We start from the raw sequence: 23,874 nt of genomic DNA on the forward strand, positions 1-23,874 counted from the left end.
CATCTTTAGAACATATGGCTCTTCGTAGCTCTGTTGACATGCCAATGGTGTGGACTGCGTATCCCATGAGTCTCTCTGCCTGGCTTATTAATCACTCTGAGACAATGAGAACATGTGTTTGCAATAACGATCAGAACACTCTGACCTATTTGTGTGTATGTGTGTGTGAGTTTGAGTGCTTTGGTCATTAAGGTCCAGCCAACTCTCCAGGAGTATATTGTCATGCAGAGCACACACTCAGAAGGCCGTGTGTGAGCATGAGTATCCGTGTGTGTGTCTTAGACATAGAAATTGTGGACCTCTCCATGGTGCAATCACACAATAGCTTTAGGGTAACATGCACACTTGGGTCCAACTTGCTGTGTGGAGGAATGGTACAATTTAAGCATAAAACTCAAGAGGACAAAGAGAAAGAGGGGCTCCATTTCTCTTCAGCTGTAATATAAACCCTTCTGATGCACAGTCAGAGAAACAAACTTAGCAGGTGCTCTCACATAGAGATAAACAGAGAGCGGAGCTACTTTTTTTCTGTGTTCCACTTTTTGGTTCATGCTGAAAGCGCTATTATCCTCAGAGCTGTAGACAGACTATAAATCCAGACACCATGCCTCTGCAGTACTCTGAGAAATGGCAGGATTTGGGAAATTGTGTAAGACAGAAGCTTCTTGTAGATTAAAAAACAATTAGTCCACTGGACATCTTAGGTAATACTGTACTTTGCAACCTGGTATATAGAACACTAGAGGTGCCACAACAACAATCACAAGTAAAACGGCAGATTATCAGATCATAAATACTTACTTTTTGCCCTGTTCTAAACCTGGCATCTAAAACCTTTTACTGTAGAGTATGACTTGTAAGGCGATACATTTTAACGTTTGCATTATATAAACAACTACATTTACAAGCTTGTTTGAGTGAGATCAAATTGTGCAGTAGCTCAACTGATAAAGCGTTGCATTTGCGATTCAAAGGACCGTAGTACGAGTCCTGAAGAGCATGCGAGAGTTCGGTCATTTCAAACCGTATCAGAGCCCTGGTTGGAAGTGCCGATTTAAAGTTAAAACCGTTTTAATTATCGACTTGTTTCTTACATAAACCTATCGATTCACAAATGATCGATTGGAGTCACATGGATTACTTTTATACTGCCTAAATGTGACTTTTGGACCATCAAAGTGCTGGCACCCATGTACTTGCATTATAAGGACCTGACAGAGCTATCTTCTTTTAAAAACCTTCATTTGTGTTCTGCTGAAGAAAGACAGTCATACACATCTGGGATGGCATCAGGGTAAGTGAATAATGAGAGAATTTTCATTTTTGGGTGAACTATTACTTAAAGGGTAGAAAGGTCCTTGAGCGATCCTTTTTTACAATAAATATCAACTTTCACTTTCAGAATGTGAAAGTAAATGTGGAGATTTATAGTAAAAAAGGACTAAAATATTGATCTGTTTCTTACCCAGACCTATCAAATCACTTCTGAAGATATGGATTTAACCACTGTAGTCTTATGGATTACTTTTATGCTGCCTTTATGTGATTTTTGAAGCTTGAAAGGTCTGGTCACCATTCACTGGCATTGTTTGGACAGAGCTGAAATATTCTTCTAAAATTCTTTGTGTTTAGCAGCTGGCATGAGAACATTTTCATTTTTGGGTGAACTACCCCTTTAATCAGTTTGTGCGTTCTCTGGGAATGGAACCCATGACCTTGAGCTATGCTGTACCAGTTGAGCTACATGAACCATACTGAAATTTTACAGGCTCATGGTTTTTATTTAACTCGATGTGTAAGCTGTAATATTAAATATAGACACGTAATTTCTGCCATAAGTGACATACTGTTTCTCATGGCATTCACAGTTTCGTGCCACTTTGGAATCCCAAAGGATGAATTTCATTAAAAAAAATGTTACTCTCTGTGGCCATCATCCTGAAAAGCAGGTTCCCAGAGCCCAGGGCATTGACAGAGTATGTCACAACCACGGGCAGCGTCAACACCTTGTCACACTGGCTGTGTCTGGGGTATGACAGCTGGCCAGTCTCAAATCAAATGCAGTGGCTCAGTGCTGTGAGTGTGAGAGGCATGCATTTTTCTAAGTATTAAAATATGGAGAAGTATTTCAGTTAAGTTCTCACTGATACAGTCCCTCCACCAAACTGATGCTCCAAAAATATTATGTCTGAATTTAAAGGGTAGTTCACCCAAAAATTTAAATTCTGTTGTCATTCACTCACCCTCATGTTGTTCCAAATCCATGTGACTATTTCTTCCAGAACACAAAAGGAGATGTTAGGCAGAATGTCAGCCTCAGTCACTGTTTGCCTTCATTCTCTGAGACTAACATAATGCATAACCGCTAAGAGTGAGTAAATGATGATAGAATTAAAATTTTGGGGTAAACTATTGAAATGTTGTTGTTGCTTTTTTTTATTCTGAGCAAGCTGTTTTATGCCTGCTTCTCTTCATTTCCCATATCGCTATTTGTCAAAAAAAAAAAAAAAAAAAAAAAAAACGTCCTTTCTTCATCAGCTTTCTTTTTAAATGTCAATGTCATTTCTGACATAAGAACAATGGGTGCTGGTGGCAGGCAATTGGCAGCGAACATTGTGTGAAGAATGGCTTCATTATCAATAGTGCAATTGTGCCAATATGCATGTGGAAGCATCCTTTGCCATTACTGGAGTCAACAAAATACATCAGTGCAGAATACACTACAATTGTATTCAATGTAGTATATAGACTTGAGTTTGAAGAGCTGTGATCTTTAATCTTCAGTTCAGGAACAAAGTTGACAACACCTTGAACTCTTTATCATGTTCCTCAAACCATTCCCGAACAATCTGTGCAGTGTGGCAGGGCGCATTATCCTGCTGAGAGAGGCATCGGGGAATATCATTGCCATGAAGGGGTGTACCTGTCTGCAACAATGTTTAGGTAGGTAGCACGTGTCAAATTGACATTCATATGAATGGCCGGACCCAGGGTTTTCCAGCAGAACATTGCCCAGAGCATCACACTCCCTCCACCGGCTTGTTGTCTTCCCACAGTTCATCCTGGTGCCATCACTTCCCTAGGTAAACGGCACACATGAACACAGCCGTCCACATGATATGAAAGAAAGTGGGACTCATCGGACCAGGCGACCTTCTTCCACTGCTCCAAGGTCTGATGCTCGCGTAACCATTGAAGGCGCTTTCGACGGTGGACAGGGGTCATCTTGGGCACTCTGACTGGTCTGCGGCTACGCAGCCCCATATGCAGCAGGGTGCATTGCACAGTGTGTTGTGACACATTCCTCCCGTAACCATCATTAACATTTTCTGTGACTGCCACAGTAGACCTTCTGTTGGTTCGGACCAGACGTGATAGCCTTCGTTGCCCTCGCGCATCAATGAACCTTGGGCGCCCAACACCCTGTTGCCGGTTTGTGGTTTGTCCCTTCTCAGACAACTGTCAGTAGGTACCACTCCTGACCGGGATACCCCATAAGCCTTGCCGTTTGACTACAATAACTGATTGTTCACTTATCATCTAATCTTCCCAGACCTTGACATGTGGACTTGTTAGGAGATGATCAACATTATTCGCATCACCTGTGAGTGGTCAGAGGGTTTTGGCTCATCAGTGTATAGAACAGGATTTTGGACCAATGAGACAAAAATGTGCATGAAAAAATAATGACCAAACAGTTAACAAAATTGTCTTGTAGCTCATTGGTTGAAGGCTATCATTTGTGGCAGAACAAAAACTGAGATTAACATGGAAGAGAATGTAGAGAGATCTAAGGCCAGAATCATACCTTACACGAGTATGCAGATGCAAGCGCATGGCCAGTGTGTTGCCAACATGCGGTCCAGTTGAATATGCTTAACATTTGTTCTAGCATTACTGTGATAGTAACAAATCTCAGTACTCAATGGGGCGATAGGTTTACCTTAAAAAATCTGTGCCAATAACCTGGATTAGTTATTATGCAGGTAAGTTGCTATAAATATACTGACTTTAAATTACTTGCTCAGCAATATTCTCTTCAAACTGTTGCTCTGCCATGACAGTAGCTGGTGTGAATGAGAAAACTCACCACAGTATTTTGTTATTTTTAAGATTTACAGCCCCAGTCCCCTTTAAATTTAAATGAAAGTATTCTTCAAAACTTTATTTTAAACTTCTCTTTATCAGTCCTGTTGTTTTAATATCTTCACTGAGTGAAAATTATCTCTCAATCTCTTTCTCAGTTTCAGTACTACCTACCGTTTGAGTCTCAGCTACTCTTTTCTTTATCTCTGGATGTGCGTATGACACACTAAACGTGCTGTATTGAGAGATGATTGAAGGCTTAGAGTTGTAGAGTTCTGAGTGTCATCTCTCTCTCTCTCTCTCTCTCTCTCTCTCTCTCTCTCTTGCAGGCTGTGTGTGTGTGATATGGATCGTTTAGGACGGAACGAGTTCATAGGTGAAGTCAGGGTGGCCCTCAAGAAACTGAAGGAGGGAGACAACAAGAGATACAACATGGGCCTTGAGAGAATTGCACAGGTGTGTGTGTGTGTGTACTATGCATAATTTAGAGTTTGGGTGTTTGGTGTATTATTAATAACTTTTCTATGGTTTTATAGACCCGGGAGGGTAGCAGCCAGGCAGTGGATTCCGGGGCTGTTGTAGCAGAGGAGGAGGTATAGATCCGACACTTTCCATTCCATACTTGAGAACTCTCTATTTACAGTGAAACTACTGCAGAATATAGAATTCTCACATATACTGACATGTATTCTGTAATGTATTATTAATAGAATATTGATCAATGGAAACAAGGCGACTGCAGACTCTCTCTCTCTCTCTCTCTCTCTCGCTCTCTAGCGTGGCCGTATCCTGGTCTCTCTCATGTACATCACAGAAAAGAGCTCTCTGGTTGTGGGAATTATTCGCTGCGCCCACCTGGCCGCAATGGATTCTAATGGCTACTCGGACCCCTTCGTCAAAATGTGAGTCTTGAAACGATCAGTTAAGAGGGAGTTTGACACAATGGTTTATTTTACTGCGAATACCTAGATATTAAATACTAAGATTTTAAAACTAAGCACTGTAACTCTATGAACCCCTTCAGAACTGAGTCTGAAATATCTGTGATGGTCCATCAATTATTAAGACATTTGTCAAGTGCTTTTATCCCATACTTACAAAGATTTCAAGGTATAGATTTGACCAATTTGAGCTTCCTGGGATTCATCAGCTGTTTTTCGACAATCTGACAATATCCAATAATGCAGATAATTGTTTTTATCGGCCAATACCGAAGTTTTGCAGATACATCGGTGCATCTCTGGCTTTAAGTGTGGAAACACATGTGGCCCTTTGGAGACTGGACTTATCACCTTGTGCTAGTGGACTTCATGTTATAATCAATACTTCAAAGCGCAAATGTTGTCTAAATAGAGTCAAAAACAAATTAGCAGGCAAGTTCAATCCCTAGGGCACATGTAGTGAGTAAACAGTGGCGATGATTATTGTTCATCCAGCTTTTATTTAATTTTCTTATTTTCTACCTCATACAGTTGTTAAAAAGAGATGGTACAGGTGTTAGGTTTTTCTTTGAGTTTTAACAAGCAAGATTTTGTTTCATACTCCCCTTGAATTGTGGGGGCTAGCACAGCTTCAGACACAAATAAGTAGATTTAACTGTGTTATGACTGAATTCATTGGCATCGCCCTTCTTGTTAGCATCATGGATTTCATTTCAGGGTGATTTATTTTTGCTGTACCCATGGTTGATCATAATTTATCCCCCTATGGATTCTTGTGACGAATCGTTCCAAGCCCACACACACAAAAAGACAAGAGGGGCTTTTATTTAGAGGCAAAGATAATTAATGAGGCATAGAGATGGAGCCAAAGTGTCAAGAGGCATGCAGAAAAGTAAAAAGACTGACTCAGAAAACTCTGGAGTTGCTTTTTGTTATCTTCCTCTCTCAGACATGGCTTCCCAATTCTGCTTCCAGGCACAGCAATGCTCTATTCTAATTTATCACGGCTCTCCTTCTCAACACTGTTCATCTCGTAAATCCTGGACCACTTTCTACCTGTCGATGGCTTACTGTTTATGCTTATCGTGGGTGTATTTTGATGTGTTTGGTGATGTAGTAAGGAGTTTTTCCACTATCTGCTCCTACAAGATAGGATTTCCTTGTTTATCATGCCAGTAACAGGCGCTGATGGGCTCAGTAGAGCAGGAAAAATCTATTGTTGGAGAGTGGACTGCTTTTATACAGCAGGATAGACTGCTGGGATTGAGTGTGTGTGTGTGTGTGTGTGTGTATGTGTGTGACAGGCACTGTAGCAGGTGTTTAGGACTGGACTTGTCAATACAGTTTAGGATAAGGTAGAAATTTTGACTCACTCTCGCTCTCTCGATTTGACAGCATGGCAGAAGTTTGTTTGGATGTTGGGATTTTTTGTGCATCATGACCACTGGGCCATATGTTATTTATCTTTGTCCATTGAGGTTGATTCCAGATATGGCTGGATTTAGCTGGAAATTATTGAAGCAGCAAAGTGTCTTCTTTTTAAACTGGATTTTCTGCATCAGTCACTATTAATATTTTTAATAGTAATAAAAGCTTTCACTGTAATTATTGAATGGCTTCCCTAAACCCAACATAATGCAACATAATTGGAATATGGCAACAATGCAGAAAGCTTTGTTTTCAGTGACACTAACAGGCAGTGCTAGGTGATATATTGAATAGTAACAAAATACTATCGATGATATTAAGTGACAGTGAATATTGATGATTTTAATGCATTTTTTTATTAGATTAGTTTATTTTTTCCCTACATTTTTCATGCGTTAAAATGACAATATATGCAGGTAAACATTGCTGTTTATGCATTTTTATATTGGTGCATATAAATGGAAATGATTTAATAGTCAGAAAAACATACCTTGATTATTTGTAGTAGATTTTTACTATATTTTACTTTTTACATTTTTAAATCTACCTGTCTTACAATGGCTGTTTGATTGAAATGAAAGTTCCTCTGATTGAAAAGCATAATCTTTTTAAGCCCTTTCAGACAAACTGATCTCATAGAATCACGTTACTATACTTCTTTGCAAAATGAATTTATGTGGCATTTTGGACGTATTTCCTGGTGAAATAAACACTACAACAGTGACTTTTTATCCCTTTTACACAAATCACCAGTAAAACTGCAGATTATCAGTTCATAAACATTTACTTTTTGCCCTGTTCCTAACACAATGTTATATTATGACAGCTAAACACTTTTACTATAGCGCATAACTCATTTTAATATTTGCATTACGTTTGCAACTACATTTACAAGCTTGTCCGAGTGTAATCAAATTGTGTGGTAGTTCAACTGAGAGCGTTGCACTCGCGATGCAGTGGACCGGAGTACGAGTCCTGAAGAGCACACAAGTCAACTTGTTAGCCGAAAGTGTCATAGAAGCGCCACAAAATGACATTGCTTCTTCAACAATTGCGCTGTTCATCTCTAATGTGCTTTTTATTACACTATTGGTTAGGTTTAGATTTAAGGTTTAGGGTAGGGAGGTAGGTTTTGTTGAATTAACCTTAAAAACCTTAGATGATTAGTAGAAAATGTGACTCTATAGCACCACACAGTGGACATTCCACCTAAAAACTGCTGCGATGCGCAAGGACCCATGTAATATAATTTAGCAAAAATGATGTCAGCTATATCGCCCGGCACTATTAACAGACTAATGTTCACATGTTCAAGTAATGTGAAAGAAGGATGTAAAGAGGGTTAGACAGGTTTAGTTTGTAATTCAGGGAACATGAAACTGGACTCAGTAGGGATTAACTGTAGAGAGGGACTGGAGGCTGATCAATAAGTAGTCGATTTTCAGTGGAGGAAGAAGGAAGCAATGAACAAATCTCTAGATTTGGAATTGTAGCCTATAGTTGTTCGTTAGTGACGTTAACGTGTTTATCTCCAACAGAGTGTCTGGTTTAACAGGAGAAGCTTATACACAGGAAGGCTTACTCGGTCTCTGTCTGCTCTCTATTTATCTGTATGTGAGTGTAATCACCATATCTAGGTTGCTAGCAGGAAGTCCATTTAATCAATGTGCAGTTAAGGCAAGACTACAGGCATTTTCAGAGAAATTCAAGAAATAAAACTTTAATAAAACTGTTAAGAGAGGCTGATGAGATTCATAATGTATTCCCCACACTTTTCGCATTATTCCTATGCCCCCGTGTGTGTGTATGGAATTATTATGAATGAGACCCCGTAGAGTTCAGCTCTATTTTCATCTGGCCCTTGGCATCACCAAGTAATTAGAACAGACAAGGGAATGCAGATATTATTGCACTTGCTCTAATTAATGTCATTACACGGGACACAATTTCAATGGTTCCACTTTCGTATGAACTTGTTGTGGTGCGTAGACATTTAGGCTCACATTCAGATGTTTATTCAAATGCTTGCCGTCATGTGCATATGCTCTTGAATGTGCTTTTTTCACTAAATGCATAAGCAATTAAGTCTAAATGTAATTTGTGATTTATTCACTGATACATGCAGCCTCTGAATTGGGATGCAGCTATAATTCATATCATTTGTTAGATCTCCTCATACTGAACAACTTTGCCTCAAGAACCACTGCTGTCAATCAAATCGTTAATTAAATATGCACAATTATGTAAAAACCCTACTTTTGTGAACTAGTCCTAGGTTTTTCGCTCAACCTCAATAAAACCAATGTAGTACAATTCTCTGGACTCTCTAGGTCAATAATTATCAAAACAAATGTTGAACTTTACCCTTTGGGTAGCTATAACAGTGTCATTTACAAAATGGGCGTGGTCAAGTGTACAAATAAGCCCATAATTCCTAAAAAATAAAAACTCAGAACTTCACGAAATTAGGTGAGCACATGCAACATATGATTCTAAACAAGCATGCAGACTTTTATGGAGATCGGAACATAGGTGGCGCTATGAGCTTTAAAAAGCTTTAAAAACCATGTATTTCCTTAGTAAATTGCCTGTATTGGCTGTAAATAGTCTATTCCATCTATGATCTAGGTGGTTACATGCTTGCTAAATAAAACATAATACCTTTTTACGCATGTGCTTAAAGGCCTTAAACCGCTTGAACCCTGTTAATTGCTGCTCGCAGCTATATTAAATCATATGTTTGACTTCAACTTAACTAGTTTATTTAGATGTTTCCTTATAAAGCAAATATTTTTGTACAAAAGCCTACATGACAATGCATCTTTACATTGTAGAGGTTTAACATCTTGGACATCATCTTCATTTATCTGAATTTGCCCTCTCTATGCAATATACAGATGTTTCATTGGAAGCCTATACATTCACTCCATGCCAAATTCCCTCTGTCATTCAGGACTGGAGCTTGTCACTAGACAGGCTCTTCTGAGTCAACAGTTATTCTTTTAATTACCGAGATGAGATGACAACAGTCTTTTCCTTGGGGTTAAATCTACTTTAAGAGAGCCTCTGGCCACTAGAATGAAACTTCCAAGAAGGTCTTCTTGTGAAGGACATTATGTGCCTCATGCTTAGCATACTGATTAGTATCTGATATTAACACGTGTAACATCAGTCACTTTTCCCTTTTTAAAGTAGTCGTATCATGAGGTAACACATTTTTCTTTTTCTTTTTTTGAGAGTTCATAGTACTATGAAAACATTATCCCTAAAAGCACACATACATCACTCAGATGTCTATTTGATATGTGTGTTTACACTTGGAAGACTTGTTTGCTCATCTGCAATATATCTATAAGACGTATGTCAGTAAGTATGTCTCGGAAGTCAATGAGGTATTCAGCAGATTTCTTTAAGAAGGTTATGATTTAGAATGTTTGTAAATCTGATATTTTTAAGATGTTTAGCAGATGTTAATGAGATTGTGATGCTTTCCAGATGAAAAGATCTAAAACAGACATCTTGGAGATGCACGTGTGTTATCTGGGATGTAGTTTTCAGAACCCCAGTCCAAAAGGGGCATTTATTGAAACAAAGCTTGGAGGGAAAAAAAACAACAACAAAATTATGTTTTTGGCAGAAAATTTCTGTATTAGCATTATAAGTGGACCTGAGGGGAAAAATTGGTCTATATAATTAAAATGGATATATGATATGACCCTTTTAAATAAAATGTATCTTCCCTGTAACTCTTTCAAAGACTGCTTACCATTTGTTATCACATACATTTTCATGTAGCCCAATTAATATCTAACACTTGTTACAGGACATGAAAAAATAAAATGCAATCACATTAAGAACTCATTAGAATTGCAAAATCGCCCCATCAGTGACAGAAAGCTTGTCACACAGAAATAAAATGTCATTAATATCCTGGCTAAAATTCGTTAGGTGTAAGTTACTGATTAATGTCAAACTAATTAATATGCAGACATGTATCATCATATCAGCCAATTAATATAAAAAGATTAGCTATTTCATATTGAATCATCACTCAAGCATGTACTATTAGTTTCGATAGCGAGTCTTTAATGCAGTGCAGTGGCTATCTGGTCAAGATACTAAATAATTTCTAGGGGCAAATGGATGCAAGTGTTGTTAAATGATAATCCATCAGTAATATCCAACTGTCATTAATGGAAACCATATAGTGTTGCTAATTTTTTTGTGCTGTTCAGAAGTCAGCTTCATAGGGGAGACCAAGGCTAGTTATCACACTGAAAAATTGTCACAAGGGCAGTATCTCAGTAACTATAAGACTTTGAGTAATTACACAATTGCACAAGTGCTGTTTTCTCAAGCTGTGATTTTGTATGTTTTTTTTTTTTTTTTTTCCAAACATGTCATTCAGACATAATTTACAAACATTACAAAATTTTTGTAATAGCCCTTGGGTACTCTTACAAAATATCTAGAGGTCTGACAAACTTGCTCCAAACTAGCCAAAAATGTACCACTCATTATTTTCACATGCCAATTAGCTTGAAAGTTGCCGCAAATGTTTGCCAGAAGTTTGCAGCTCTTCACCGATATTGGTGAACTGACAATAAAGAGTTTGCATGTGCAATTAATCATTGGCAAATTTGCCATAACTCTTGGTTATTGTAAGGGTAAACAAGCAAACATAACCAAACAATACTGGCATACATTCAGGAAAAGGTCAACTATATTATGAAGGTAGATTTTAACTGAAAAGTTTTATTTTGGGGTTTTAATGAATTCATTAATTGCAATATCTGTTGCATTTTATTCAATCTTTTTTTTTTTCACCCATTCAATTTTCAAATTTCATACTCTTTTTGTGTTTCATAATTGTTTTCCTGTATAAATTGTGCTTAAAACACATAAAAGGCTGTTTAATAGCAAGTGCCCTTTGTGACAACTCACCCCATATAGTATGACAGCATGGTCCGATTTTGGTCAACCCATGTTCAATGAACTGTATCTTTTTTTCTTGTGCAATAATGGTGAAATGTTCATAGCTTTTTTTGTAGTCAAGACTTCAAGGAATATGACGTTCAAAAATAAACCTACCCTAAGAAATGTTCACTGGATTAAAAAGTGTGACACTAGTCCCGGGCCCCTCTATTTAGCTCACATTGCTATATAACCTCCTCTCTGCTTTGGTAAGAAAGCAGATTTTGCAGAATCAAAACTTCACAACTCATCATCGACGCAATATGTCTCTCACATCATATCCCCATGTGATTCTTTCTTCTCTCTCATTTTTAATGTGTTGTGTAGGTTAATATCTCCCATGGATAATGAATGATGAATCCTGATTGGTAATCCACTGATGACTCCATGAGCCACAGACCTTGTGGATGCATCATCTGTCCTCCAACACCCTCTCAATCCATTCATTCACCCAATACCACTCTTGTGTTCCATCCATTCGCAATTAGAGAGTACCATCTCTCACTCTCTAATAGATTGAATGAATCACCCAATGAGCCCCCCACCCCTCACCCCCCACTACAAGGTCTCCCTTTCTTTGTCTCTCTCTCTTATTTGACACGCTCCAAAATGAGCTCTTTCACCCTGTTTGTGTTTTATTCTGGCTTGATTGTGTCATGGATGTTTTTAGACAAACCAGGTTAATGATTTGCTTTCATGTTTCAGAAGTTATAAATTCTCACTGCAAAGCAAAGATTCCTCTCTGCTTATCTCTCTCTTTCTCTCTTTCTTTCTGTCTATCAGTGTTTTGCAGCCTGACATGGGAAAAAAGTCAAAATACAAGACTTTGGTGAAGAAGAAAACTCTAAACCCAGAGTTTAACGAGGTCAGCTATTCACAGTAACTTTCATTTCTTTCCAAAAAGATTATCCTTGCTGGATAAAACAAAAGCAATAAACATCTTGAACCAGCATAAGATTAGCATGACTCCAAGCTTGCCCAAACTGGTTAGTCTTGGGCATACCGGGATACCAGATGGGATACCAGGCCAGAATACCAGCTGGCAAGACTGGGAGACCAGCTAGACCATCTTAAAGGAATGAGCATTTGTAGCATAATGTTGATTACCACATAAAATATGTTCAACTCGTCCCTCAATTATTTTCAGTAAAAAGAAACAAAAATCAAGGTTACAGTAAAGCATTTACAATGGAGGTAAATGGGGTCAGTTCTTAAACATTAAAATGCCCAATGTTTCAAATGCATAGCCACAAGACGCAAACTTTGTATAGGTTAACGTGAATTTAGTGTGATACAATCTCTGTTCTATATAGTTTCATTGTGATAAAATCACTTACAGGGTTTACCTGTGTTGCGTCATCATGGCAACGAATTTGTTATATTGGATATAAAACGATTTTTACACGGGTCTCTGGAATGCTTGATTCTGATTGGTCAATGACACCATCTATTGGTCTGATAATACTGAATAACAATGCAAATCTGGGAATGCAGTCATATTAGACTGGTCATCCGGGTATTTCGAGTCATCTTTCCTACTTCACAGATCACTGTGCGATTTCTACAAGTAAGTTAATAAAATCTCAATCAATGTTTTATGGATCCCCTTAGAGCAGAGGTTTTCAAACTGGGGACTGGGGACCCCCAGGGGGCCGCAAGAGGGTGCTAGGTGGTCCGCAAAAAATGTCAGAGAAGAAAAATAAAGTGTAAAAATGTTGGCACTATTTGACATTACTACCATTACCATTAATTAATTATGATTATTTTATTGTATTTACAGCCATAGTAAGAAATACAAATAAATTGCATAAAATTTCATTTACTGAAAATGAAAAAAAAATCTTATTTGTAAGAAATAAAGGATGTAATTTACTATTCTCTGTAAAGGTGCTTTGATATAATAATTATTGTGTTATTAAATACTTTTACAAATTTATATAGTGTTTTTCACAATAAATATAAATAGTTAAAATAAAATATTTTTATTGTATCATTAAAAAAAAAAAGATTTAATTGAAAATTTTATACATCTAGCAATACTCCAATGCAAGAAAAATACACTGTCAACTTAATAAATATTTTCCTGATAATATTTTAATAATTTATTTTGGCTTTAGTACTATGATAATATAAAAACCAATTAGTTAGTTTTGCAAACAAGAAGTTTTTATAATATCATGTTTACTACTTTTTCCACAAAGGGGGTCCCTCGAAGGGGATTATCAAATTTGGTGGTCCTTGTCATCAAACAGTTTGAAAACCCCTGCCTTAGAGGAGAGGGAGGGATTTTTTTTACATTTATTTTATTTATTTATTTTTAGGTAGATTTGCATGTCCTCGTGATAAGCTTTGTGTGTCCTCACCATAAATTAGGGCCTGACAGGGGGTTAAATAGGACTTATGGATCCAAAAGTCCTCTCAGCCAAAAGGTGTATCTGGGGGTTTTAAAAATCAGAGAAGTAGAATATGATCATGAAACCTATATATCTGTGACTAGTACATGATACTAAAAATTATGATACCTCACTCAACCCTCTACGACCTTTCTAAAAAAAAAAAGTTATGGTGGATAGATGCTTTGGATCCAGTAGTCCTGTCTGGAAATTCCAACAGTTAGGGAGTTAGGGAAAAATAAGCAGACTAAAGGAAGTCTATCTATCAACATTGCATCCCTAACTATGCATGTTAATAGGTAAACTATTCATCCAAATGTCATATCTCATGTATACAGAAAGACGATCAGAGCCAAAAGTCTATCTATTAATATTGTATCCCTAACTAACTGGATGTACAGTAGTTAGTGTTTCCTCGCAATAAATTTAGTGTGCCCTCACAATAGTTATTGTTCCCTCACAATAAATTTACCATGGTTTTTACTATAGAAATATTGTATTAACCATGTAGTAACTATGTTTTCTGGTTAAACCATGGATTTACTATATGACAGTTACATGTTTTTTTTTTTTTTTTTTATGGCAGAAATCATGATTTTACTTTAGTAATATTGTAGTAACCATGCAATTAGTAGGCTTACCATGTTTTTCTGTCGAAAACCATGGTTTAACTATAGTAATATTGTAGTAAGTAGTAACTATGAAAAGTAACCATGTTTTTGGGTAGAAACCATGGTTTTAATACAGTATTCTGTATCCATAGAATAGCCTTGGTTTTAGTATAGACTAAATGGTTAATCTTGTGGTTACTAGGGTTTTATGACAAATACAATGGTTACTGTAGTAAAACTATAGTAACTACAAAATCATGATTTTTATTACCATAGTTTTTATGTTCCTGTAGTATTACTATGGTTTATTATAATTGTTACTGTAGTAAATCTGTGGTAAATTTATTGCGAGGAAACACAAATTATTTTGAGGGTATGCAAAACTTATTGCAAAGGAATGCAAAACTTACTGAGAGGGCACGCAAAACTATATAAAAAAAATTCCCTTCCTGTCCTTTAAGGGGCTCCCTAATGTTTCCAATCCATTTATTTTTGTTCATTTGGCAAGTAGTCTCTGCTTTGCAGTGGGGTCCTGATCACACATTTCGGGTTTATTTTACGATAACAACCAACTGGTGTAGGGAGTAATGCGTTACATTTTAAATGTATGTAATCTAATTACAGTTATTGATATGAATAAATTGTTACTTGGATTACACATTTATTGCAAAGACAATAATATGAATAAAGTAGAATGAATTTTAAAATGAATTACATTTCTACCTAAGTATTTTTGTTTTGCGTTGCTGTGTCAGCTAATGAGAAAGCGCTCTAACGAACCACTGTAGAGGACACGCATGGAGGCAACGGCAGATGTGTGAATGCCGTGTTACAGTGGATGCAGAGGAGTGTGGTTGTTGCTTCAATTGGAAATAGAGACATTATTTTGATTTCATTAAATGTAAAAACAAAAATCTTAAACTGTTAAATACAAATTGTGCCCAATTTCCAAAATAACTTTCTACCACTCTTAAGTCGACCAGCAAATTGTAGAAGCACCTAAACAGAAAGCATTCTTCAGCAAAACTCATTGCTAAGGAGGATTCCCATGCCCAAGAACACAGCGGTCCAACCTCACCTAAACAAGCCAGACTGGATTTTTGTTAAGGATCGGGAGGGAAAATAACTCCAGATCAGATGAAGAGAGTTGTGGCAACATCTGTGGTGGAGAAAACGCTATCTTTGTCGACTGTGGAGTCGCAGTCATTTAGAAACATAGTTACGATGATACCAGTGACAGGCAGATGTGTGCCTCTGTCGGACCGAAATAAATTTGCAAGGTATTTGGATAAATGTTTTGCTGACATGGATTCTGAACTTAAAAAGTCATTTGAGTGTTTAGTGTATGTCTTCAAACCGCAGACATTTAGACTAGTCATAATAATACCTTCCTTGGGATGACAGCCCATTTGATTAACCCTGTGATTTTTAGCCGTAAAAAGTTGTCATCACTTGTAAAAGAATTAAGGGAAGGCATACATATGATGTGATTGCAAGCCAAAAAGAGCAGGTGTATTCAGTATTTGGACTGTCAGGTAAAGTCACAGCGACAGTCGCAAACAATGGATCAAATTTCCTAAAAGCCTTCAGAATGTACAAACCTGCTGAAAACAGTGTTGGATTCTAAAGATGAAGTGACATTCACAGATGTCAGCTAGGCTCTCTCTCTCTCTCTCTCTCTCTCTCTCTCTCTCTCTCTCTCTCTCTCTCTCTCTCACCTGAGCTGTGCTTCCCACTTACTTAACTTGGTGTCACATAATGATGTAGATCAGTGGTTCCCAACCCTGTTCATGGAGGCCCCCCAGCACTGCACATTTTATATATCTCCCTTTTCTGACACACCCAATTCAGGTCTTGGAGTCTCCACTAACGAGCTGATGAGTTGAATCAGGTGTGTTTGATTAGGGATATATCCCAAATGTGTAGTGTTGGGGGGCCTCCAGAAACAGGGTTGGGAACCACTGATGTAGATATATGGCTAACATCCAAAAGCGATCAAAAACTGTATACAAAAGTGTCATCGGCAAGTGCTCAGGTCTATGGATCAAAGCTAGGTACTCAACAGTGGCTTCAGAGGTAGTTGAGGATTTAAAGAAAATAAATAATTGTCCCCATCGCAACAAGATGGAACTCCATGATAGACAGTCACACATCACTGAGGTCACACTTACAGGTTTGAACACCCATTACAATCTAATGGGGATAAAATGCATCACAGAAAAGATTATCATTTCCTGAGGGAATATTGCACAATACTGAAGCCCCTCGCCACTGCCTAAGATATCTTACAAGGTGAAGATCATTGCTATTATGACATCATCCTACCAACACTAGAGGTTGTCTTGTCCAAAATCATGGCACTACAGAATGGGCTAACTGGGATGACAGCTGGTCTGCAAGATGAAATTTTACCGGTAAGCCTCTACGTTGTAAAAAGTGATTACATGCAACTGTTAGTTATTTCTACTTGATATAAACCCTAAAGATCCTTTTGTTGGAAGTATCTGAAGTTCTGAAGATACTACACACACATCTGAAGATACTACAGTTTTCATTGTTAGGCATGTTTAAGATTAAGTAAGTTGCAATTTTAGAAATGAATTGGATCTTTATTCAAGTTGCTGACTTTGTCATGTTGCTGTAATTTTGTTATAGGTTTCAGTCAATATTAAAGTACTGAAAGAACTATGAGTGTCACGCATTTCTCGCAGGTTTGATGGTTTTAGAAAGTAACATAAAGTAAAGTAATTAGTAATCTGATTACTTTTCTATGAAGCAATCAGTAAAGTAATGTGATTGAAATTTTATAGAAGGAATCAGTGATCTGTAGTGGATTACTTTTTAGAGTAACTTTCCCAACACTGCAACCGACTGACTGTACAATATCTCTTACATACTGACCAGGGCCTCGTTTCCCAAAAGCATCGTGAGCCTAAATAGATTGTAGAATCCACCTTATGATTTGTCTTAGTTTTGCAGCCCATTTCCCAAAGCTGTTGTAACTTAAGTAGTACTTCAAAATGCTTATAGATTTACAAGTGCTATGGAGTAATCGTATAGCGCTAAGAGCTTTGTAAGGAGACAGACTTTGCCAATAGAGTGCAACAGTGTCCACCCACATTTTCAGCCGTCTGGGTTCCGGAAGTATTTTCCCCATTCATTTCTTCTATAGACTTTTTATAAAATCCTTCATAAAAGAGTTGTAAGCCATGAATAAAACCAACCAGCTCTGAGGAAAATCACAACATCACAAACTTTGTGGCTAAAAAGTATTTCAAAATCGAACAAAAAGACAAAGGTACAAGACTGTGTACTTACCGCCTTTCATGAGGGCACGGAATACAATCCCATGAAGTATTGCAAATGATGTCATTGAATAAAAAAATGATGGGAATATCTAAACATTTATTTTAGGTTGTTTGATTATATGTATAGAAACAACATATTTTATGTTTATTGCAAAATATTCCGATATGTACAAATATATAAGTAGTTTAAGGGTGAAGGGAGACTGACTCGATTACGTGATTCATAGTGCGTGTCATGGTATTGGGTGGTCGCTCCAAGGCACGTTTTGTGGGTTTCATTGGCCGCGGTTCTCTGTTTTATTTCCACATATTTCTCTGCTGTACCAGTAGTTGTTGACCATGAATTCCAATATCAAACATGATTCTTAAACAATGAGGTTAAAATAATGCAGACAGATGGCTTCAGTGGAAGCATATACCATTGATGAACAACCTCGTACTACCACCCATGGAGTTCGCTAGTTCGAATCCCAGGGCGTGCTGAGTGACTCCAGCCAGGTCTCCTAAGCATCCAAATTGGCCCGGTTGCTAGGGAGGGTAGAGTCACATGGGATAACCTCCTCGTGGTCGCTATAATGTGGTTCGTTCTCGGTGGGGCGCGTGGTGAGTTGAGCGTGGTTGCCGCGGTGGATGGCGTGAAGCCTCCACATGCGCTATGTCTCCGTGGCAACGCGCTCAACAAGCCACGTGATAAGATGCGTGGGTTGATGGTCTCCGATGCGGAGGCGACTGGGATTTGTCCTCAACCACCCGGACTGAGGTGAATCACTACGGGACCACGAGGACTTAAAAAGCACATTGGGAATTGGGCATTCCAAATTGGGGAGAAAAAGGAAAAAAAAAACAAACAAAAAAACAACCTCGTAGCTCATGGTAGGTCTGTCTTTAAAGGTTTATAAGTTATTGTTGAAATCAGTTCGTCTATGGGATAAATGAATGGGATTTTTACTTCCAGAACCAGACTGTTGCGCTCTATTATGAAATTACACTCAATACACTTATTTTAATACAGTTAATTTTGTGGTGATTACACTTTGTGCAGTATACAATGAGACTTTAATATTGGGATACTTTTACGTTTGATTTATTTTCATTTTATTCACCAATTAAAAATAATAACTAATGCATACATAAATGAATAGATCAATTAATTAATTAGTAAATAATTTTTGTGTGCGATTTGTGTGAAGCATAGGAAGTGAAGAAAAAAAAGTGTCTTGTTTGACACCCAAATATTGTAAATAAACCAGAGATGAGTCAAAAAAAAAATGTTTTGTGGTAATCAACATTATGCTACAAATGTTGTCGATTGAGCTTAACTTGTATTGAACCTGAAACATTCCTTTACAGAACATTCACACCGGATGAGTTTTTGTGTCCCTCTTTTTGCATTGTTTTTCTTTGCCGTGTCTCACAGTTTTTTCAGGAGTGCCACATTTTTAGATATTGTGTCTAACTTTAAAAAATGCATCTTAAAACACTTGTGTTTTGTCATATGCGTTGTGTGTTCAGTCTGAACAGCCCCTTAGGTTTAAGCTAAGGGGTTTTTCAGCAGGGGAACTTGTCAACCAAATCGAATACAAATTTGTTTCTTTCGAATACAAAATATATATATATATATATATATATATATATATATATATATATATATATATATATATATATATATATATATATATATATATGTGTGTGTACACAGTATATATATATATATATATATATATATATATATATATATATATATATATATATATATATATATATATATATTTCTGTCAAAACTCATTGTTTCTTCTTCAACCCAGGAATTTTCCTATGAAGTTCCACATGATCAGCTCGCCAAGAAAACCTTGGAGATCTCAGTCTGGGACTATGACCTGGGCATGAGCAATGACTTCATAGGTGAGCTGGAATATCAAGTACTCTATTGACAGCATCTGTTGCCATGGGCGCCTGCTGGATTTCATCTGAGGGTACGCACAGAAATGTATATGCTCCCCCGTGTGATTTGTTTTGCAAAAACAACACCAAAGCATTCAATTCTGGTGACTTTGAGAGAAACATTTTTTTTATCAAGTATCATGTAACTATTTGCTAAAGCATTCAGTAGCTTCCAGTAACCGTTCAGAACAGACACGTTCTCACACTAAAAAAGCAAAATGTACCACAACGAATAGATCAGAACGCAGGTGTCTTATCAGTTGAAGTTCTTTAACTTAAAATGGCTTCTAAAAAGCGCTCCCGTTTGAGATCCTAAAAACACAGTGAAACATGACGCAATTGTCAAAAGACATCCATCTAGCGAATGTTTACATGGAATACGGTTGAAAAACAGTGTGAGCGGAAGCAAAAACACATTCAGTTTGAAGAGCGCCTTGTTCACATGACACATCACTAGCTGAAGTTACCTCTCAAAGTTACCTCTCAAAAAGACAGCCTTTTGTCTCAGTTGATTGTAGATTAATTTCCACTGTATTCAGCACTGTTTGTTCTCTGTATCTGTAAATATCCCAATGCTGTTACTGTGCGAGAAACTGCTCCAAATGATTCCGTGAGAGAGCAGTCCGAACAAATTGTACTGAATCACGAATTGATTCAGACAGTTTTGTAAGCCCGTTTGGCTAATTCACTGAAAAGAACCGACTCAAAAGAATTATTCATTTGCAAATTGGTCATCGCAAGTTCTTTTAAACAGCCACAGAACACACTTCATGACTGAAGAAATATTCTGAGAGTAAATATTTCTCAGGTCAGTCTGAGTGCTCATGTTAAGCACAGTGTGTACGGCCGTACAGCTGCAGGCGCCACTCTCAGTGCCATGCTTACCAAACAGTGTCAATTACCACAGAAAATTATTTTGACTCTTTCCTCAGAAAAAACCTCGAAAAATCATGTTTACAGTAATGCTCTTACTGTACACTATGAGACAAGGCACTGCAAGCAAATAATTTAAAAAAATATGGTGTTCCTAAAATATATATACATTAAGACATGTAACGTAAGACTAGTTCAGACAAACATCAAAAACAACAGTAGCAAAGGCCCTAAACTAGATAGGCTTTGTGTAAACTATTATGAAATATAGTAAATGCAGACTTATCATACTGTAAATTGGGCAACAGTAGGTCGTAAGTTTTGCGGCAGAAAAATCGGTCTGTGCTTTATTGAAATTCTAATCACTGCCCCAGTGGCCGAAGTTGGAAGTGTTGTTGAAAATATGGGCAAATGTGAGCTCCAGTTTCCGAGTGGAATGTCCACAGACTGCAACCAAAAGCAAGTTGTATTTTTAGTTGTAAATGATGAAATACAGTCAACAGGAATGCATATTTTATTAACTCTACACCCTAATCCAAAGCCTAACCTTAAACCTAACCATCAATGGAGTAAAAAATTAACTTTAGAGCGAAAATGCAACCGCCGAATAGCATTTATGAATAGAATTTGTTTATGTGAGTGCGATTACATCCTGGTCATTACACCCCCCTCCTCCACACACCCACATATTTAAAACATCTAGGGCTTTTTTGTCAATGCCTTTGAGCCCTTGATAATTCTGCACCTGGCCAGTGGTAATCAATAGCATGTCACGGATGCTGTCAATAGAGCTTATTGTAATCCATAACCTTTCATGAAGAAACACTGTTTTAATGCTTCATTCTCAGAGAACCAAATGTTCTTGAATGTTAAGCTTGTACATCTAATTTTCTACTCAATGCTGTGGTATTATTCCTCAAACTGAATACTGTCAGTATTTAGTTTTTATTTCAGGAAGAGAAATAGAGCTTCGAAGGAAATAGCTGTTGAGCTGGTGACTAAGCTTTGTTGTGTGACATGTTTATTTATGGTTGAATGACATGAGCACTCTTTAACGATCAGGAAAGTGAGATTAACTGATGTCAGTGTTACTGTTTACGAGAGCTACTGTGAAAGTGAAGAGCTGAGAAATGGAGAGAGATCAAGAGAGAAGTGTGAAGAAATGAAGGGATGTGAATGAGCGAAGACTTGTGAGTGAAGGCATAGAGAGGTCTCGGATTGATGAGTTAAATTAAGCTTAACATTTTTTAAGCTTTTTATCATGGATCTTTTCAACTTTCTCTTTCTTTCACTGTCTCCCTCTCTGTTTCCTTTCTTATTCTTTCATTCACCATGGTGGGCATGTCATGTGTAGGGTTTATTTGTCATGGCTTGCTCGTGGCCATGAGCACAGGTATTGATGTGAAGTGTGTGTATTTGTGTAGGAGTGATCGATGCAGGGCAAAATACGGTTGGTGCATGACCAAATGAATCACTGCTTGTGTCCACAGGCACGCCTTCACACATAGTTGCATTATTCAGAGGAAGTTTAGGTGTTCAGAGGTAGACTAAGGTTGTTTGCTGTTCAAAACCACTAGAAAGAGCACAACTGAATGGAGCAAATGCAGGGGTCTAATTTTTCCAAGTTATACAGTTTTTATTTTGGCACAGCATCTTAAAAACGCAATGATGATGGTTCAAAGTACTGTTTAGCAATATTGTATAATAGCAATAATAATGCAAGAACATGTCCTATGTGAACATGGCGACATACTGAACTGTCTAAAACTACCAGTGGGAGTAACTAACTACATTTATCAGTAGCATGACAGTAGCTCAGCTATTTTCACAATAGTGTAGCTTTTTCAGTACCAAGCCACATAGTCCAACGAGTGTAGTTACATCACAAAAGACTGCACATTGTATTGCAAATGCAGCAATGGAGCACAAAGAAGCAATCAAATGGACTCACCTCTTGCTTACTCATATGTAGTGCTGGGAAATCCAAATCATTTAAGTGAATTGCTTCTTTCAGACAGTTCATGTTAAGGGTTAAAATAACTGATTTACTATATTAAGGCCCAGATTTACAAAGATCTCAAATTACTGGTGCTAATTTGCTTGTGCAATCTATGAAATTCAACCCAGTCTCATGAAAATTCGTACATATTTTACGAGTTGGCTATTTTGTATTATTTTGTACGAGTTTGTTCGTATAAATTTGTACAATTTTATCACGTGCAAATGCCTGGATGTCTAATGCGGAAGTAAGCACGAGTTTCGTGCACAAGGCGTTAAGAACATGCTTATTATGCCCTTACCCAAACCCCTTATCTAAACATAACCGATCAGTAGTGTGTAAACATGATAGGAAGCTGTTGTGTGTGACAGAAGCAAGTAATTGTCACGTATTGGATGGAAATGATGTCCAACGAGGTCATTGGCTGCAGTGAAAGAGTACAGTCGTACGATATCATACGAATTAGCCAAATTTAGAAAAGTCATATGAATCCTTACAATTTCGCCGTGAGAGTGTGTAGATGAAATTGCGTGTGCACGTCGTGGGTGTTTTGGGGGTCACATCTCCCGCACTCTTTAAAAAGGTGATTTTTGTCCCCCGCACTTTTCCAAGCTAAACCCGTAGTGAGTCCAATTGGTGGATTTGTATACGGTATTCTTTGCGTTTTGTTACTTTGGGCTGATTGAGCGACCATTCAGCCAATAACAGGTGAGTTTTATGAGCTGAAACAACGCTTACGTAATAGGCAGTCAGTCAGACAGTCTAATCAATGTGGTTCCGTTCATTTCTACAAAGTTGCTTTCAACAATGCTCATTTATCTATGCTTTTTATCGACATTGTTGTTGATCTAAATGACTAATCTAGAGATGAGGAACACACAAATGAGAGTTATTTTTCAGTATATTGTTCTTGATTGGCAGCATTACGTGAAATGCATTGCAAAAAAAAACTTATTTTAAGCACACATTGTAAGTGGAGTTTATATCAGCGCATGAGTCTTCATTAAGTTATGCTTTTTATATTATGTTTGTGAGGTAATCGTTTGATAGGATGTTTTTGCCAGTTTAAGCAGATTACTAGATCTGTGTTAAATATGTAAAGCTATTTTTAATATCAGCTCATTTTTTACCTCCATGTTGGTATACAGTCGACAAACTGTAGGAAAAAGATAGATCTGCTGTGTTCTTAGAACACTTAGGCATTTTACTGAAGGGAACAGATATGTAGACACGCTTTTTTATACGTACATGTACGTACGTTATTGAAACTCATTATAATTATTATAAGACTATTATTGTTGTCTTTTGATAAAAGTCATT

The 23,874-nt window shown here is 37.4% G+C and overlaps 1 protein-coding gene across 1 annotated transcript in view; it reads left to right on the forward strand.

Moving 5' to 3' along the window:
- The window catches only part of LOC127414725 (double C2-like domain-containing protein beta), a 61,489-nt gene that overhangs the window by 31,588 nt on the left and 6,027 nt on the right, over window positions 1-23,874 (forward strand). The window contains exons 6-10 of the mRNA XM_051652948.1: window positions 4,416-4,542; window positions 4,623-4,679; window positions 4,864-4,988; window positions 12,213-12,294; window positions 19,547-19,643. Coding sequence (XP_051508908.1) covers window positions 4,416-4,542; window positions 4,623-4,679; window positions 4,864-4,988; window positions 12,213-12,294; window positions 19,547-19,643 — 488 coding nt within the window. The remainder of the gene's footprint in view (window positions 1-4,415; window positions 4,543-4,622; window positions 4,680-4,863; window positions 4,989-12,212; window positions 12,295-19,546; window positions 19,644-23,874) is intronic.

This window comes from Myxocyprinus asiaticus, chromosome 24 (genome assembly GCF_019703515.2).
Source record: "Myxocyprinus asiaticus isolate MX2 ecotype Aquarium Trade chromosome 24, UBuf_Myxa_2, whole genome shotgun sequence".
In the NCBI taxonomy this organism is placed as follows: Eukaryota; Metazoa; Chordata; class Actinopteri; order Cypriniformes; family Catostomidae; genus Myxocyprinus; species Myxocyprinus asiaticus.